Source organism: Doryrhamphus excisus, linkage group LG22 (assembly GCF_037039965.1).
Source record: "Doryrhamphus excisus strain RoL-2023G ecotype Guam linkage group LG22, RoL_Dexc_Guam_v1.1, whole genome shotgun sequence".
Lineage (NCBI taxonomy): Eukaryota > Metazoa > Chordata > Actinopteri > Syngnathiformes > Syngnathidae > Doryrhamphus > Doryrhamphus excisus.
This window is the reverse complement of record NC_136378.1, coordinates 7,312,501-7,330,501: the sequence shown is the minus strand read 5'-3', so window position 1 is coordinate 7,330,501 and position 18,001 is coordinate 7,312,501. Positions and strand designations below refer to the sequence as shown.

General features: G+C 40.4%; 1 protein-coding gene across 5 annotated transcripts in view; it reads right to left on the bottom strand.

Annotated features, from left to right (window-relative positions):
• Positions 1-1,953: 1,953 nt before the first annotated feature.
• The window catches only part of atrx (ATRX chromatin remodeler), a 49,130-nt gene continuing 33,082 nt past the window's right edge, over positions 1,954-18,001 (bottom strand). For 3 of the 5 annotated variants that reach the window (XM_058063177.2, XM_058063178.2, XM_058063181.2), the window contains 5 exons: positions 10,659-10,808; positions 9,529-9,639; positions 5,550-5,645; positions 5,302-5,430; positions 1,954-3,351 (listed from right to left, as the gene is read on the bottom strand). In XM_058063177.2, the coding sequence (XP_057919160.2) occupies positions 3,133-3,351; positions 5,302-5,430; positions 5,550-5,645; positions 9,529-9,639; positions 10,659-10,808 (705 nt within the window). In that variant the 3' untranslated portion in view covers positions 1,954-3,132. The remainder of the gene's footprint in view (positions 3,352-5,301; positions 5,431-5,549; positions 5,646-9,528; positions 9,640-10,658; positions 10,809-18,001) is intronic. The other 2 variants (XM_058063179.2, XM_058063180.2) reach the window with 2 other exon arrangements.

The following is an 18,001-nucleotide window of genomic DNA, read 5'->3' as shown; positions in this document are numbered from 1 at the left end:
ATATTATCCATATATATATGATATATATTTTCTAGATGATATATATTATAGGATTCTTTGCAGCAGGTCCATTGCAATTTCTAGTTTGGGTAAGACTAATTGTGTGAAAATTTAGTTTCCCAGAATAAAACTTGGATCCACCGCCATGAAGGTTCCAGGGAGTAACGTAACGTACGCAGCCCTCGCTTGCTAAGTCGGCATCATCCACCGTACTAAATCAGATTCCTCATGCAACTGGATCCCAGCTCCTAATTGGCTTTACACATGAGTGTGGGTTTAGCTAGTGATCGTCTGCTGGGGTGCAGAGGGGGAGTACGGGGGGGGGGGGGGGCAGACTCAACTATAGTGTTGTCTGCACTCGGGGGCGGAGGGGAGGGGGTGGGGGGGTCTACAATGGACAGAAACAGCTGCCGGCTGATGTGCCGGCAAACCTGGACGGTGGACGGGATCAACATTTCGACATCTGCAACGGTTGGAATGGTCCTCCACTCCACTGGCAGCACATATCTGTTGTGAGCAGTGAGAACGAGATCCCACCCCCGGTGTGGGGGTGGGGGGGTTGGATGGAAAAGTCAAAGACGTGGAGGGAAAAACCCTGGCAGACAGAGGGAGAGAAGGAAGGGGGGAAATAGATGAAAGAAACAAAAGGAGGGACGGAAAGACGTCCCCTTGGATGCAAAATGGATGTATCCCAAAAGCTAATTTAAAACAAAAAAAAATCGTCATCACAGCTTTATTAAAATCCAGGCTTCTCTACACGTCTTAAAATAAAGCCCTGCCAATCTATCCACCATTCGAGCTGGTATTTTAATCATTTCTACGAGTCATTCATTCATAACAACAAAATCTGCACAGGAGCACCAAACATGAAACACAGCAAGGTTTATTCTCCGATGCCCTCCGTGAAGCCATCATTCCCAGTAGCCTCAGAGAAACACTAGCATCAAGGATACCCAAACTAAGAAGAATGGTGCGGCTACACGTTACCATACACGTGTCAATGGAGGCACCGAACACTGCAAGGTTTCTCCAGCAGGTGATTTAATTGATGACATCTTTCCCTCAAATTGAAGGAGGTGTTGATCATTAAAATCACATGCCGAAAGAAGACCTGCGGTGTCTTCTTTCGGCGCTTTTTTAAACATTTTATTTCCATTTTTAGGGATTTTGAACTGTGGTTTTAAACTTTTGATCATCCTATTTGACTTTGCAATAAATTGCTTATTACATTTTTTTTGACATTTTAGGACATTTCAAGTGGATGGGATAATTCATAATATTCAATAAAATAATTTTTTATATTATACTGCACTGTTACATTTTTCAATTCAATGGAAAAAAAACAATATGCACTTTTAGTGCTGTTAAATGAAAAATAAAATATATATTTTATCTAAATGTATTTTATATTATATATAAAATATAAAATAAAACTAAATTAAATTCTCACTCTGGGCAATTCATATTTAGTTGTTCAACTTTATTTATAATGACTGTCACTGCCATTGAATTAAAATAAAATCTAAATATATATATATATATTATTCAAATGTATTTATATACTTTTAATATATAAAAATATATGATTTCAGATATAATATATATAAAATAATTAAATATAAAATAAAAAAAAATAAATTCTCACTTTAGGTAAGTTTATGTCGTAGGTAACTTCTTTAGGTAGTTGTTCAACTGGCTTTTCAATTAATGGATAAAACAATTCTCTATTCATATGAATTTCGTCACCGCTGTTAAAAAATAAATATAAAATATAGAATTCTAAATCATCATTCTAGGTTATTCATATGAGCTGGCTTTTTATGAGATTTAAAACTGGCCACAAAAAAATAAAATATAATCTGTTTATTTTTTTAATAAAACAACACAAGTTATATTTTACTTTTTTATTATTGAAAAAAAAAAAAGCCCATTTCAAGAAGGAGCGTACATGAACAATAAAAAGTCAAAGACAAGGAGTTGTTCATCCTTTTGGTCACTTTATTAAATGTTATATTAAATACTTAACAAGATAGTAGCAGATTAAATGGTGGCAAATTGTGGTGCATTTGCTAACGTAATAACATTCTGAAGAGGGCAAAAACTACACTTGTATGAAATACACCTTTGTGCAAACACGTGAGCCAATGGAGAGACGACAGGCTTCTCCGATTTGGAGGACTTTAAAAGCAGAGAAGAACAACCACCACGTTGTCCTAACGACCCGCCGGGTGAAACCGAGGTGTCACAAAGCAGACAATACAAGCCAACCGGGGGGGGTTGAAAACACACACACCTCCAAACTCCATTTGTGCCCCCCCCCCCCCCTTGCGGGGTCAGCTGGACCGGTTTGTGCTTTGTGAGACCCAGTCACCGACACACCCACCCACTGAGGGGGGGGGGGCGTATGGGACCGACACAAGTGGAACATAAAACAATGAACAGGACACACAGTGCTATGCTAGACATCACAGTAACAGTGAGAATGACGTTACAAAAAAAACAAAAAAAAAAAAAGGTCACATGGACCAGCAGGCAGATTTGAACAACAAGCATTGCAATACCAGCCATGTTTTAATATGAACAATTCGACGCCTAATAAAAAACAAATCTCACCTTTTAGCAAACTTTTATACTGTAAGGCCATCACTCATATTTTCATTTTTTTTTGCAATTTTTTCTACTTATTCCCCAAAAGATGCCACGCTTCTTAGCACCTGATTGGTGGAGTTAATCTACTGGCGGGAAAGATCATTTGTGTCGCCAACCACACTGGTCCCACTTGGGTTAAGTAGGGTTTTAAAAGTGTATAAAAATTGATGAAACCCTCTTTTAGGGGGGGCAACGCAACACCGGAAAGCATTGCTTTTGCTAAAACAATTTAAACACATGAAAAATGAAGATATAGAAGTTGAATAACATTAAGGCCGTATATACATTTCTATTTACGTCGAGTTTCCCCGATAGACTCCTTTCAAACAGTACTTTTTACATGGAGTTGCACCGGCTGCAAGTGGACGAAGGACTTAAGTGGAGATTCCACTTTGCGGTCTCGTGCCGCATCGGTCATCCAGAGCGAGGTTCCGCTCGTTTCGCTTGCTGGGAACGCCTTGGCGGGTGGAGCGGCGGTGTCACCTACAGACCCTTAGAGGGTCCGGGATTCTTGCCCATGGCAGCGGGGTTGACTCCGTGAAGCTGCTGGTAGAGGCCCAGCAGGTCCATTTGGTTGAGCCTGCTGCCTCCCAGCATGCCGTTCTGCAGCGCCATGTTGAGGAGGTTGGTCTGGTTGGCCATGGCCAGCTGCTGCTCGTGGACCTTCCTGTTGTTGATCACCTTCTGGACGTACATCATCAGCTGGGACCGGAGAAAAGACAGCGGTCACTGTTTGTTACTCATTGTTTTCATTTTCCCAATTTTTTTTCCAGACGTGGAAATGTCGAAAAATCTAATTCCATAATTTCCACATCGGAACCCCGTTCTTCATTACGATAGCGTTTCTCACCTTCCCGAACTAAGAAGAATGGCGCGGCTACACGTTACCATACACGTGTCAATGGAGGCACCAAACACTGCAAGGTTTCTCCAGCAGGTTTAATTTAATTTAATTGATTGAATTTAAATGAGATCTTTCCCTCAAATTGAAGGAAGTGTTGATTATTAAAATCACATGCCGAAAGAAGACCTGTTCGACACCCAGGCCTTTTTTTTGAACGGAGGCACCAAACACTGCAAGGTTTCTCCAGCAGGTGATTTAATTTTTATATTATACTGCAACATTACAATTTTCAATTCAATGGACAATTCAATGGAAAAAAAAATCTCTATTAATATGCACTTTGTCACTGCTGTTAAATTAAAAATAAAATATAAATATATTTTAAACGTATTTATTTTATAAAATATATTAAAAAACATATTGTAATATATATATAAAATATAAAATAAAACTGAATTAAATTCTCACTCTCGGCAATTCATATCTAGTTGTTCAACTTTATTTATAATGACTGTCACTGCCATTAAATTAAAATGAAATCTAAATATATATAAACATAATATATATATTATTCAAATGTATTTATATACTTTCCAGATTTTTTCCCCAGACCTGGAAAAATGTCTAAAAATCTAATTCCATAATTTCCACATAACTTTCCACAGAACTCCGTTCTTCCTTTCGATAGCGTTTCTCACCTTCTTCATCAAGGTTCTGGCGCTTAACTGTTTTTGCAGCGGTATAACACATATTCCTCTGACACTCTGAAATACGCAGTGTTCTTGAATGCCTCATCAGTCCACATTGCTCATTAACAGGAAGGAAGGACGGAAGAAGAAATATAGCTAGTCGTTCATTGTTCTCTGTAATAAACATGATTAAAGGACACCTTAGCTAAAATCTGTCTATAGTGTCCCAACTCTAGAAGAACCACTATCCACTATTCGTCATATAGAGTGAGTCACTCAATTTTGAAGACTAGATTGTTCGGGGCATCTTTTAATCACAAGACACGGAGACAACTATCGTTAGAAACTGAATCCTACGAAAACCTGGGAGTACAAAAACCAGGACTACATGAAGTATTTATGGGACTACAAATGTATTCTTCATAAACATTTTTGGGGGGAAGCTTGTTTATCTTAAAAGGGAACCTATTGTGCTCATTTTCGGCCCTTTGTATTAGATTGTGGACTCCAATAGAGCTGCTACTGACAATAACCTGCACAGAAAGCTTTCTAGATCTTCCAGAACCTGCACCTATTCCAGTTGGATTTCCAAAACTGTCTGAATTTATTCCTCCCACAGCTCGCATACTCTGCTGTAATTGGTCCCACTCAGCCTGTGCCCATTGTATTAGATTGTGGACTCCAATAGAGCTGCTACTCACAATAACCCGCACAGAAAGCTTTCTAGATCTTCCAGAATCTGCACCTATTTGAGCTGGATTTCCAAGGATTTTGTTTGAATTTATTCGTCCCACAGCCCGCACACTCTGCTGTAACTGGTCCCACTCAGCCTGTACAGTTTGGATCCAGGCACGCCCATATAAGGACATCCGTGCCACTGTGATGTAACAGTGAGCCAGTGTTGGAAAAAAACTCAGAAACCTAGCATTCGGAGCCATGCCAAACTTCTTTCAGGGCTCACTTCCAAACACTCAAACCTCATTATGTGAAACTTCGGCGTGGTTTAACGCAATCCTACAACATTTATAAGTCGGAAAAATGGGAAAAACATCATAGGCCCGTTTTTATGTAACTTGACACACAACAGTGACACACAGAAGAGAAGCTGGAGAGTCTTACCGACTGCTGCATGGTGAGAGTTTCTCTGTAAACAGCTTCTCTGCGTTTCACCTCCATCTCCATGGTGGCCATTCGTCCCAGAGCCAAGGACTGGACCTGACTCTCAGTAAGAGCTGGGTTCTCATTCCACTGCGGGGGAGGATAATTCACAGGTTAGTCAAACATCTACTACTTTTATGAATTTCTTAAATGATAAAATATCGACGTTGTGTAAAGGTCAAAATGAAGCAAATCAAAGCTGCACTTACTATTAGGCTGATGGTATCTTCCAGTGAGTCCCGTTGTAAATTCTTCAATGCATGTGTTGCTTCGATGACCTTCTGCCGCCCTTGGTTGATAAGCTCCTGTCCACAAGTGAAGACGGAGGAACAGTTGAAACAACCGCTTTATCTCATCTGCATCACCAGCAATGGAGCCACCAATAGCGATGGGACCGACCGCTTCAGGCATTTGCACCGCGGACTTTGTTGCATACTTCGAATTGTGTGAATAACTTGGATCCAAACGATTAATGTCATCAAGCATTGTTTATAGCGACAAAACCACGACGGATTATTGAGATCTGAAGTGCTTATGAGCTCATTCGGTTGTGACGAACAACAAGATTTACTGTACTGTATCATCCAGTCTCAGCACTTCCTGTCATTTAGTATCGAACAAAGCAAAATTTGTTCTCAATCAGAAATCACTCCACACTCTTTATTGCTCTCTGGTTCTACCATATCTTACTTATTGTGTGGAAATATGGGCTAATAACTATAAAAGCAATCTTCACTCACTAAATGTACTGCAAAAAAGGTCAGTAAGGATAATTCATAATGCCGCCTACAGACAACATACCAACTCCTTATTTCTAAAATCACAAATACTTCAACTTGCTGATATAGTTAATCTTCAAACAGCTAAAATAATGCATAAGGCTAAAAATACCCAATTACCTAAAAATGTCATCCAATACGTCTCTACAAGAGAGGAGAAATATGATCTCAGGGAAGAACTACATTTGAAACACTTATATGCTAGGACTACGTTAAAAAGCCATAGCATTTCAGTATGTGGAATCAAACTATGGAATGGATTGAGTAAGGACCTCAAACAATGCACAACGATGAGCCAATTCAAGAAACAATACAAGCAGTTGATGTTTGTTAAATCAAAAGCTTGGTGGGCCGCATGTGGCCCCCGGGCCGTAGTTTGCCCACCCCTGGTTTAGATTCTGTTCCCCAGATGGCGGTAATACACACCGAAAGCTGCTTGCCAACCGCGAATAAACAACAGAAGAAGAAGAAGAACGAACCCTGACAAGTTTCCGTTTGAGCGGGTACAAGATACCTCAATCGGATTGGGGAAAGGAATATTCCACCCCTGTGAATCCGATTATATGTTCATTCGGATTGGCACTTTTCTTTGGGAATGAGGTGTATACAATGTTGAATTATTTCCATTTGAGTAAATAAACTGAATGCAATTGGAATTTTTGGGTCCATGTATACGTGGCTAATGACGTATTTAGAGGTTTTCTTCAATACCACAACCCGATCCCAAAGATGTATTTGTTGTTTTTATTACGCAGGAGGCAAAAGGAGATGCTGATACAACTGCACAATAGAAGAGATCATGTTCATACATTCATACGTTCACTACATGATCATGTAGTTTCAAGCCTCATTTTGTTATTGGCATATTGTAGAAATAAAATTCATGTGAAAAATTCCACATTCCAAAAACATGCTACGTTAATTAGCGACTCCAAATTGTCCATAGGTATGAATGTGAGCGTGAATGGTTGTTTGTCTATATGTGCCCTGTGATTGGCTGGCGACCAGTCCAGGGTGTACCCCGCCTCTCGCCCGAAAACAGCTGGGATAGGCTCCAGCACCCTCCGCGACCCTCATGCGGAAAAAGCGGTAGAAAATGAATGAATGAATGAATAATGCAAAAAAAAGCACAATGTAAAACGGACCAATGGGTAGAAAAAGGTTTGGACAAATGACTGTAGAAACAGGCGTCAAACATGCGGCCCGCGGGCCACCTATGGCCCGCATGACACTAGTTTGAGGCCCCCGCCTTGATATGAAAGTTTAATGTTAGTGTGGCCCGCGCAAGTTTGATATGGATGCTGTATGGTATCATGTACCCAGAAAAAATTATTACGTTTGATTAATGTTCATGTTAAAGGTTAAATAACTGTTAATAGTTATCCTCCCTATCCGTGTGGAAGTGGTAAGTTTTTGGCTATTTAAGTTTAAAGGAAATAACTTGAAGGCTACCGTTTAGGTCGCTAGCTCTCTAGTTTGCGAGTTAGCATGTGTCTCAAGACCCTGCAGTTGCGCAATATGTTGTAAATAAAAAGAGTATAAATGTGGCTATAGTCGTGTTTTGTCATGTCTACAGGGCTCTAATAATGCTTTGTTCATTTTAATCTGAAAAAAATTTGTCTACCCACCAACTATATGTGGTTTCTTAAGTTTTTATTATTTGCTGTTTTATTATTATTATTATATTTATTTATTACTGATTGATTTTCTTTATTCTTGATGTATTTATTTTTCATCTTATTTTGTGCAGAAAAATAAAAATTAAGATATTTGAGAGCAGTGGAATGTTTTATCAGAGCTTTTCTTGTAGAAAATCGGAACCAAAGCACTGAAAAAGTTTGTATATTTTTCTGTTTTTAATAAATGCGTTTTTTTTTTTTTTTTTGGAAAACCTGATGCGGCCCAGCCTTGCCCAGACCCTAGCTCCAGTGGCCCCCAGGTAAATTGAGTTTGAGACCCCTGTCTCATGTTAACGGGTCGGTTTTGACCCATGTATTAAATCAGCTATAAAATACACTAAAAACAATAACCATCAAATTTGCTTCTCATGTCTTGGTTACCTTCTTAGGCTTCCTCATCCATGAAAATATTGGTTTTAATACTTTTGGTGTGGGCATGGAGGCCTTTTTTTGTCACTATACCCCTCCATTTCAATTTTCAAAAATGGTCAAATGAACCTCAAAAGAATCATATTAATAAATTGAAGGTTCTTTTGTTACCTGGCTATTACTGAGAGCTATAGAACATATCTCTTAAATCAATTAGTTTGATTTATTTTGGAATGAATGAATGAAATGAATGAATGAATGATTTATTTTCTCATTTTAGTATTAATCACTAAAGAAACATCTATGGTGTTGGGGTGAATTTTGATCCATATATACGTATATTAATGTCAACAAAAGGTGAAAAAAGTTATTGTTTTCAGCAACAGAACTTTAGTATAGTGAAATCTTTTTCAACTGAATATTTATAACTGAAAACTTTTTCCCTTCAGTGTTTGCCATAAACTTTATAGTCATATTATTATAACCGGGTCGAAACCGACCCCAACAATACAGTGGTCATAATTTCAACCAGACCATTTTTAAATTTTTTCTTAAAATTTAAAATTTTTTTTTTTTTGGAAAACCTGATGCGGCCCAGCCTTGCCCAGACCCTAGCTCCAGTGGCCCCCAGGTAAATTGAGTTTGAGACCCTTGCTGTAGATTGTTTGAATGCTTTCATTGATTTCTACTACGACAGGTGGCTGTTATCATTAATAACTACCAAGAGTTGACGCCATTAGACCAATTTCTTTCTGTCAAAAAAAAATTGTACCCCTAGGTTAGGACCCCTTAGTCTCAAGGCTCAACTTTACTTACATCTTGTAACAAAATCCAATACAGTTTCCATGGAAACCACCAAATCATTAAACTGTTTTGATTAGACCGACATGTTGCAGGGACTACAAGAAACCTCACATGGGTGGACCTCCAATGTGCCAAAGAGCTAAGTTTAAGGAGGTGTTTGGAAAGAGACGTGAAAACGTTGAAAGCGATATTGCGTGTTACGATACGGCCGGGTAACATGGCGTCATCAGTGAGTGAACTTTATTTGTATATCACACTATGATTAGAATAATTGAAACCAGCCTAAATATTTTACCCATCTGCTCCCCTCGCCGATCATACCGCTACTTTTGTCAGATGCGCCAGCACGTATAAATATCCGCCGCCCCAGACAAGACGCATTACGATGTGACGGGCGGGGCGGGGGGTGTTCCGCAGGGGCCGAGCTGGGACTGCCGGCTACATGACTGTTGTCACAATTAGCATCGGGGACTGAGGAATGTGGTGCGACATGCCATGGGGGGGGGGGGAATGAGGAGGAGGTTGAAAGCGAGGGGCATGTGGAGCTCATTACTTACCTCCAGCTGCTGGTTGGTCATGGTGGCCAAAGCCGCCATGTTGTAGTGGGAGAAAATGGAGGCGCCCATTTGGGGGTATGATGCCTGATAGTTGGTCCTCATAGTCAGACCCTGAGAAGAGAGCAAAGATCCCACAACATTTTTAATCAGATGCATGATCAAAGACGCTGTGGCATTGCAATCGTTTATTTCGTTGCCTCAGACTTGGTGAGAAAACCTGACAACGCAAGTGTGTGTGTGTGTGTGTGTGTGTGCATGTGTGAGTGATCTGAGGCATACAAGCCAGCAGGATGCCGATGTCTGTGTGTAATTGAAACTCTGCTGCAGATGGTTTACTTGTGCCCTGTAATCTGGCCATCCGGGGTGTGTGTGTGTGTGGGGGGGGGGGGGGGGGGGGGGGGGGGGCGGGGTTCTACGGACCTGGCCAGAGACAGGTGTGCAAGCCTAAACAGTACAAAACCATAACCACACACACATACAGTATGTGCATGCTTGCTATTAGCAAGCGACTAGCTTTGAAAACAGAACATTTACATTCTGTGGCAACATATACAAAATCCAGGAAGCCATTTTGACCTATTCAGATCATGCTTAGACAAAATGCGTAAAAAAAAAAAAAAAAAAAAGTAAATACCGGACTTTAGCACCACTGTTTCCCCTGTGAGTAGAAACCCCTGTGTTTTCCTGACAGGCCGACAAGCTCCGGGAAAAGCCGCTTACGGCACACACAGGGGGCAGAGGAGGGAGAGTGTGTTGGAAAAATAATCATTAGGGTGAATTAGAATCTAGGATTACGCGAGGGGAGAGGAGACCGACTCCTGCTCGCTTGCACGATCAACCCCTCACACACGTCTCCCAAATAAACACACTAATTGCCCTTTGATTCGACCTACAAAAAAAAAAAAAAAAAACAGCACAGGAGGGAATAGGGGAGAAGGTGCAAAGGGCGGCCACAGAAGAATAATGCGAACACGAGACAGACCGGGAGTTAAGGGTTTGATCATATACAGCTGAACATGAGATGCTGTGAAAATGCACTAAATTCCTTGTAATTGATGTATAACAATATATTAGATATAATACTCCAATGGGAGTATTATATACTTAAATATGCGCTGCCATGTGCTTACCTTCTTCTCCGCTTCGTACTCAGCCCAGGCCGCTTTGCGATCCTCCTCGCTCAGGGCCTCCTCCTCCTTGTGGTCCAACAGGGAGTCGTGTTCATGATAGCACATAATCTGGTCCTTGTGGCTCTGCAGAAGTTCAGCCAGGAAGGGATCCTACAGCAATCGGGGTGTCAAAAAAGATGCCAAGTGTCACAGGAGGATTTAGGTTATGGTTATATTTCATTTGAACATGCATCAGATTACAATTGAGTGCATCCCATAATCAGTTCACAGTTCCACATGTCCAAAAGGAGTAGGAAGAAGCAAAGCTTATTAAATCTTCCCCTCCATCTGGTACTTTTACAATCAGTAACTGTTACATTTGTTCACTTCCTGCTTTACTAATATAGTTAAAGTTTTTAAAATATTTTAAATATTTTTTTTTAATTTTTACAATTTCTAAATTTTGTAAATTTTTTTGAATTTTTATTTTATTTTTTTAAATTTTTTAAATTTTTTGTCACGTACCGAAGTACGAGGTGATATGACCATACAATGACATAATGGGTACCATAGTAAGTGTCAATATACAGTGCATCCGGAAAGTATTCACAGCGCTTCACTTTTTCTACATTTTGTCATGTTACAGCCTCATTCCAAACTGAATTAAATTAATCTCTTACCTCAAAATTCTACACAAAATACTCCATTAAGGTTTTTTTGACATGTTTTGAATTTATTAAAAATAGAAAACAAAAAAAATTACATAAGTATTCACAGCCTTTGCTTAATACTTTGTTGATCCACCTTTGTCAGCAATTACAGCCTCAAGTCTTTTTGAATATGATCCCACAAGTTTAGCACACCTATCTTTAGGCAGTTTTGCCCATTCTTCTTTGCAATAAGTCTCAAGCTCCATCAGGTTGGATGGGAGACGTCTGTGCACAGCCATTTTCAGATCTCTCCAGAGATGTTCGATCGGATTCAAGTCTGGACTCTGGCTGGGCCACTCCAGGACATTCACGGAGTGGTTCTGAAGCCAATCTTTTGAGATCTTGGCTGTGTGCTAATGTCTACTGTCTATATGGTCAAGGTACATGACCAGTCTACTGAGGTCAAGAGCGCTCTGGAGCAGGTTTTCATCCAGGATATCTCTATATATTGCTACATTCATTTTCCTTCTATCCTGACTAGTCTGCCAGTTCCTGCTGCTGAAAAACATCCCCACAGCATGATGCTGCCACCACCATGCTTCACTGTAGGGATGGTTGGTCACCTCCCTGACTAAGGCCCTTCTTCCCCGATCGCTCAGTTTAGAAGGCCGGCCAGCTCTAGGAAGAGTCCTGATGGTTCCAAACGTCTTCCATTTACGAATAATGGAGGCCACTGTGCTCATTGGGACCTTCAAAGCAGCAGAAATTTTTCTGTATCCTTCCCCAGATTTGTGCCTCAAGACAATCCTGTCTCGCAGGTCTACAGACAGTTCTTTTGACTTCATGCTTGGTGTTTGTGCTCTGACATGCACAGTCAACTGTGGGACCTTATATAGACAGTTATTATATTTCCAAATCATGTCCAATCAACTGAATTTACTGCAGGTGGACTCCAATTAAGCTGTAGAAAGATCTCAAGGATGATCAGTGGAAAAAAGATGCACCTGAGCTCAATTTTGAGCTTCATGGCAAAGGCTGTGAATACTTATGTAAATGTGATTTTTTTGTTTTCTATTTTTAATAAATTCAAAACATGTCAAAAAAACCTTTTTTCACATTGTCATAATGGAGTATTTTGTGTAGAATTTTGAGGTAAGAGATTAATTTAATACAATTTGGAATTAGGCTGTAACATGACAAAATGTAGAAAAAGTGAAGCGCTGTGAATACTTTCCGGATGCACTGTATATATAGCACATCATGACGAGAAGTATTGGATGACATTTTTAGGTAATTTGTTATTTTTAGCCTTATGCATTATTTTAGCTGTTTGAAGAACTATATCAGCAAGTTTAAGTATTTGTGATTTTAGAAATAAGGAGTTAGTATGTTCTCTGTAGGCGGCATTATGAATTATCCTTACTGACCTTTTTTGCAGTACATTTAGCGAGTGAAGATTGCTTTTATAGTTATTAGCCCATATTTCCACACAATAAGTAAGATATGGTAGAACCAGAGAGCAATAAAGAGTGTGGAGTGATTTCTGATTGAGAACAATTTTTTTCCCGTGAGTGACAAGAAGAAAAGCCTTGACTGAATATATAATGGATATTTCATATTGATTTTAAAACAATCTGGAATACTTCATCAGACCAGCATGTGTATTTATCTATCACTACTTTCCAGCATGTGTATTCATCTATTACTACTTTGCACTTTGAAAAAACTACATTATACATCCAAATATACATGCATATGATACTAATGATATTCATTCATTTATTTATTCATTTTCTACCGCTAATCCTCACGAGGGTCGCGGGGGTGCTGGAGCCTCTCTCAATAATTGCAGACTCCAAATTGAGGAAACTCCGGTTTCCTCCAAAAACATGCTAGGTTAATTGGCGACTCCAAATTGTCCATAGGTATGAATGTGAGTGTGAATGGTTGTTTGTCTATATGTGCCCTGTTATTGGCTGGCGACCAGTCCAGGGTGTACCCCACCTCTTGCCCGAAGACAGCTGGGATAGGCGCCAGCACCCCCCGTGAGGAAAAAGCGGTAGAAAATGAATGAATGAATGAATTATAAATGACATTTTCTAGAAATGTGCTCATCGCAGTCGGGTCTGGAACCAATTAATCACGCTTTAACTCATGTTTTAACTGTGTATAAACGAATGAATGTTGTAGTTTAACGTATCTTTTACCTGTTTACTTGTTTTTATTCAACTCCATTTTTCTGTAAAGTGTCTGAGTATTTTGAAAAACGCTATACAAATAAAATGTATTATTATTAAATGAGGAATTATTGTCCAACATCACAACCATTCCAATAGAGTATATCTTCTCAAGGGACAATAATATAGAAATTAAATTTGGATATAGTTTAAAGTAGTTTGTGTAAACTACTTGTAAAACGGTATAGATTTACTATCCATTTTCTAATATCCTAGTATCGTGGTCTGGGGCTGCGGTTCACAGCACATGATCGCACTTCGAAAACTGACCCACAGTGCTTTTTTAAAAATGGCTGCTGAAATGTGAGCAATGTACTGTATTCACTTTTTGTGAGACACTGTATGCTTAGAAAATCATGACGTAAATCATGGCAACACAGTGAGGCTACTAGTTTTTGACTGAAGCTCTTTCGGGAGGACGAAAACCTCCTGCCGCGTGTTATGCAGAAGTAAACATAGCAGTCTTTATTGTTAAAAAAAAGAACTCCAGTTTCTATGACAACACTGTTATTTAGGACAATACCTGACTAAAATCAAACACGCAGGGCCTGACTCTTCTCAAACGTGGTTTAAATTACTCTTGCAGCAGAGGCTTTGATTTTCTTTGTTCTGGCTGAGCTTTACATTAAAGCAGGGGTCTCAAACCAAATGTGGCCCGCATGACACTAGTTTGAGGCCCCCTAGTTTGATAGAAATTTAATGTGAGTGCGGCCCGCGCAAGTTTGATATGGATGCTGTATGGTATCATGTACCTAGAAAAAATTATTACGTTTGATTAATGTTCATGTTAAAGGTTAAATAACTGTTAATAGTTATCCTCCCTATCCGTGTGGAAGTGGTAAGTTTTTGGCTATTTAAGTTTAAAGGAAATAACTTGAAGGCTACCGTTTAGGTCGCTAGTTCTCTAGTTTGCGAGTTAGCATGTGTCTCAAGACCCTGCAGTTGCGCAATATGTTGTGACTATAGTCGTGTTTTGTCATGTCTACAGGGCTCTAATAATGCTTTGTTAATTTTAATCTGAAAAAAAATAATTTGTCTACCCACCAACTATATGTAGTTTCTTAAGTTTTTATTATTTGCTGTTTTATTATTATTATTATTATTATTATTATTATTATATTTATTTATTACTGATTGAATTATTTTCTTTATTCTTGATTTGTTTATTTATTTTTCATCTTATTTTGTGCAGAAAAATAAAAATTAAGATATTTGAGAACAGTGGAATGTTATATCAGCGCTTTTATTGTAGTAAATTCGAACCAAAGCACTGAAAAAGTTCATATATTTTTCTGTTTTTAATAAATGCGTTTTTTTTTTTAAACCTGACGTGGCCCAGTCTCACCCAGACCCTAGCTCCAGTGGCCCCCAAGTAAATTGAGTTTGAGACCCCTGCATTAAAGTATGAGCTAGCAACGTGGAGACGTCATACCGCTGTTGCATCATTTACGTGTGCACAAGCCAGTTCACAGAGGGGATCCACTCTGCTTCTTTACCCCCCCGCCTCCACCGCCCCCCAACAGTATCAATCTACCGCTGAACTCTGACAGCGAGTGTGAAGTTGCAAAGCAAATTAATCATAGATGTCACCGGCGCAAAGCAGCGGGCAAGATAAAGCAGACACACAGTAGGATGAAAGGAGACAGTGATTGCAAATCTGTACAGAATAAGAGAGAAAATAAACAGTGGGCCAGACACAGTGAAACTGGATCTCTCCTGTAAGACAAGCAGACGACTTTGTATACACACACAATTCACATGGGAAGAACGACTCGGGCCCACCAACCTGGGCTCAAGATACGCCTTGCTGGATTGCTTTATTGTGGAATACTTCAACGAGTTGCACTTTAACGTTTTCCAGCTAAATGGTCGCCAGCGCTGGAGGTCAAATGACAGTACTGATGCTCCCATGGAGCAAAGTGCATGCTGGGATACACTTGGAATTCCCAACAGCAAAGGCTCTAGGGGTGGTCCGGTCCGTCTACCATTTTTCGGTGACCCGGCACTAATGATTGTCTGTAACCTGAAGCGGCCTACTGGCATCCTGATGGACCTGCATGGTAAAGCCTATCGCTTTACTGCAGGGGAGCAGGGAAAGCAAGAGCCACTGGGTGGGCAGATGCTTGAAGAGAAATACGTCATGTAAACGAATCCACTCAGTGAGCATATGGCAAGGAAGCATTAGAAAGTGCATGTTATGGACTAAGATTGCAAGGTTTGTGGGAAAAAAATAAAATCAGTAACACAAGAGTCTGTGCTGATTCTTGAAATCAATAAAATATAACTTTTTTTTTAAGCCAATACCAATTACATCCTGCTTTAAAAGCTTGCTGACCCATTTTTGAAAAAAAATCAGGACAGGACAGGACGACTGCGCAATCAAGGAGGGAGAGGAAGAAGAGAGGGGAGGGGGCGCGGGAGAAAAAAAAAAGACAATTTCCAAATTAAACAGGGAGTAGAGTCTGGGACTGTTAGAAAACCTAAGCATACATAGTATATAGTTTACCTAGTATATCTAAGTATACATAGATACTTGAGGCTCTTGAATTAAGGGGGTTGCAGGGGGTGCTGGAGTCTATTCCAGCTGTCTTCGAGCGAGACAGCTGATTGCCAGCCAATCACAGGGCACATATAGACAAACAACCATTCACACTCACATTCATACCTATGGACAATTTGGAGTCGCCAATTAACCTAGCATGTTTTTGGAGGAAACCGGAGTACCAGGAGAAAACCCACGCATGCACGGGGAGAACATGCAAACTCCACACAGAGATGCCCGAGTGTGGAATTGAACTGGGGTCTCCTAGCTGTGAGACCACTCGTCCACCGTGCAGCCAACTAAAGAACATTCATTCATTCATTCATTTTCTACCGCTTATCCTCATGAGGGTTGAGGGGGTGCTGGAGTCTATCCCAGCTGTCTTCGGGCGAGAGGCGGGGTACACCCTGGACTGGTCGCCAGCCAATCACAGGGCACATATAGACCAACCATTCACACTCACATTCATAGACAATTCATTCATGGACAATTTAACCTAGCATGTTTTTGGAATGTGGGAGGAAACCGGAGTACCCGAAGAAAACCCACGCATGCACAGGGAGAACATGCAAACTCCACACAAAGATGGCCGAGGGTGGAATCGAACCCTAGCTGTGAGGTCTGCGTCCTAACCACTAGACCGCCGTGCCACCTGAATTAAATCAGTCTATAGGGAAATCTGCCCATTAACGGGACCTGTGTGGGCGATCAAAGTCAAGATCCCAACACCCAACAGTAAGAGGAATGCAAAATAGTTGCATCCAAACGGGAACAGATCACTGCGTGAACGCACACAGAGACACGTGACGATTCATTGAAAAATAACCAAAACAGACATTTAGCGCTCCCAATGGATGTAAAACTGCCGTTTTGGGTATTTCTTTCTTAAAATTGTGGTTGCATGACAGCCAGCCAGAGGACGCAAAGCCAGAACATTGACAAAAGAAGTAAACACATGACACTATCCCATTGGGTTTAATGCTACACTACACAGAAACATGGAGGAAGAATCAAACCACGGGACATTCGTAAAGTCTATGGAGTCGACCAATTCCGTGTCAGTCAGAAGGTAACGATATCGACCAAAAAGTTATTTTCATTTCATTTGTTTCAAAAATATACAAATGTAGTTCATAATAGTAGGCTGCACGGTGGTCGAGTGGTTAGCACGCAAGCCTCTAAGCCAGGAGACAGGAGTCATCTTCTGGCTTCCGAGGTTTATCTAGACCAGGGGTCAGCAACCTACGGCTCCAGAGCCGCATGTGGCTCTTCAGCCTCTTTGTTGTGGCTCCCTTTGCAATGCTCAAATATTTGTTTTAACACCCAAATGAGGAAAATATGCATCTTTTGAACAAAATCCGACTTTCTGTGAGGCCGTATACTAGCAAGAGTACTTGATCAACTCCACTTTTTCTCTACTGTGATATCCCAAAATTCCCTCAATCAAAATCTTGGGAGACTAGCAAATTGCTCTGGATGTGAGCATGTTGCTACACATTTCTTAAGGCGTGCATGGGGAGAACATGCAAACTCCACACAGAGATAGCCGAGGGTGGGATTGAACTCGGGTGTCCTTGCTGTGAGGTCTGCGCGCTACCCACTCGACCGCTATGCAACGCCTATATTCTGCTGTTAAATTATGTTTCGCGGCTCCATTTTATTTTTCTTCAGTGAGCGAGGGGGTAAAATGGCTCTTTTGATAGTAAAGGTTGCCGACCCCTGATCTAGACTTACGACTAAGTGGAACTACCTCTACACGTCATTTTGGGGAGTAAGACACCAAAATATCATGAGAATGTAGACTAGAGTGAGTCTTGTCCGTCAAAATAATTAGATATTATGTTGGCTTGTCGTCAAAGCTCACTTTTGGTCCACGTTTTGACATTTTCCCACTTCGGAAGCTATTTTCATACCATTTCAGGGCACCCAAAGCAC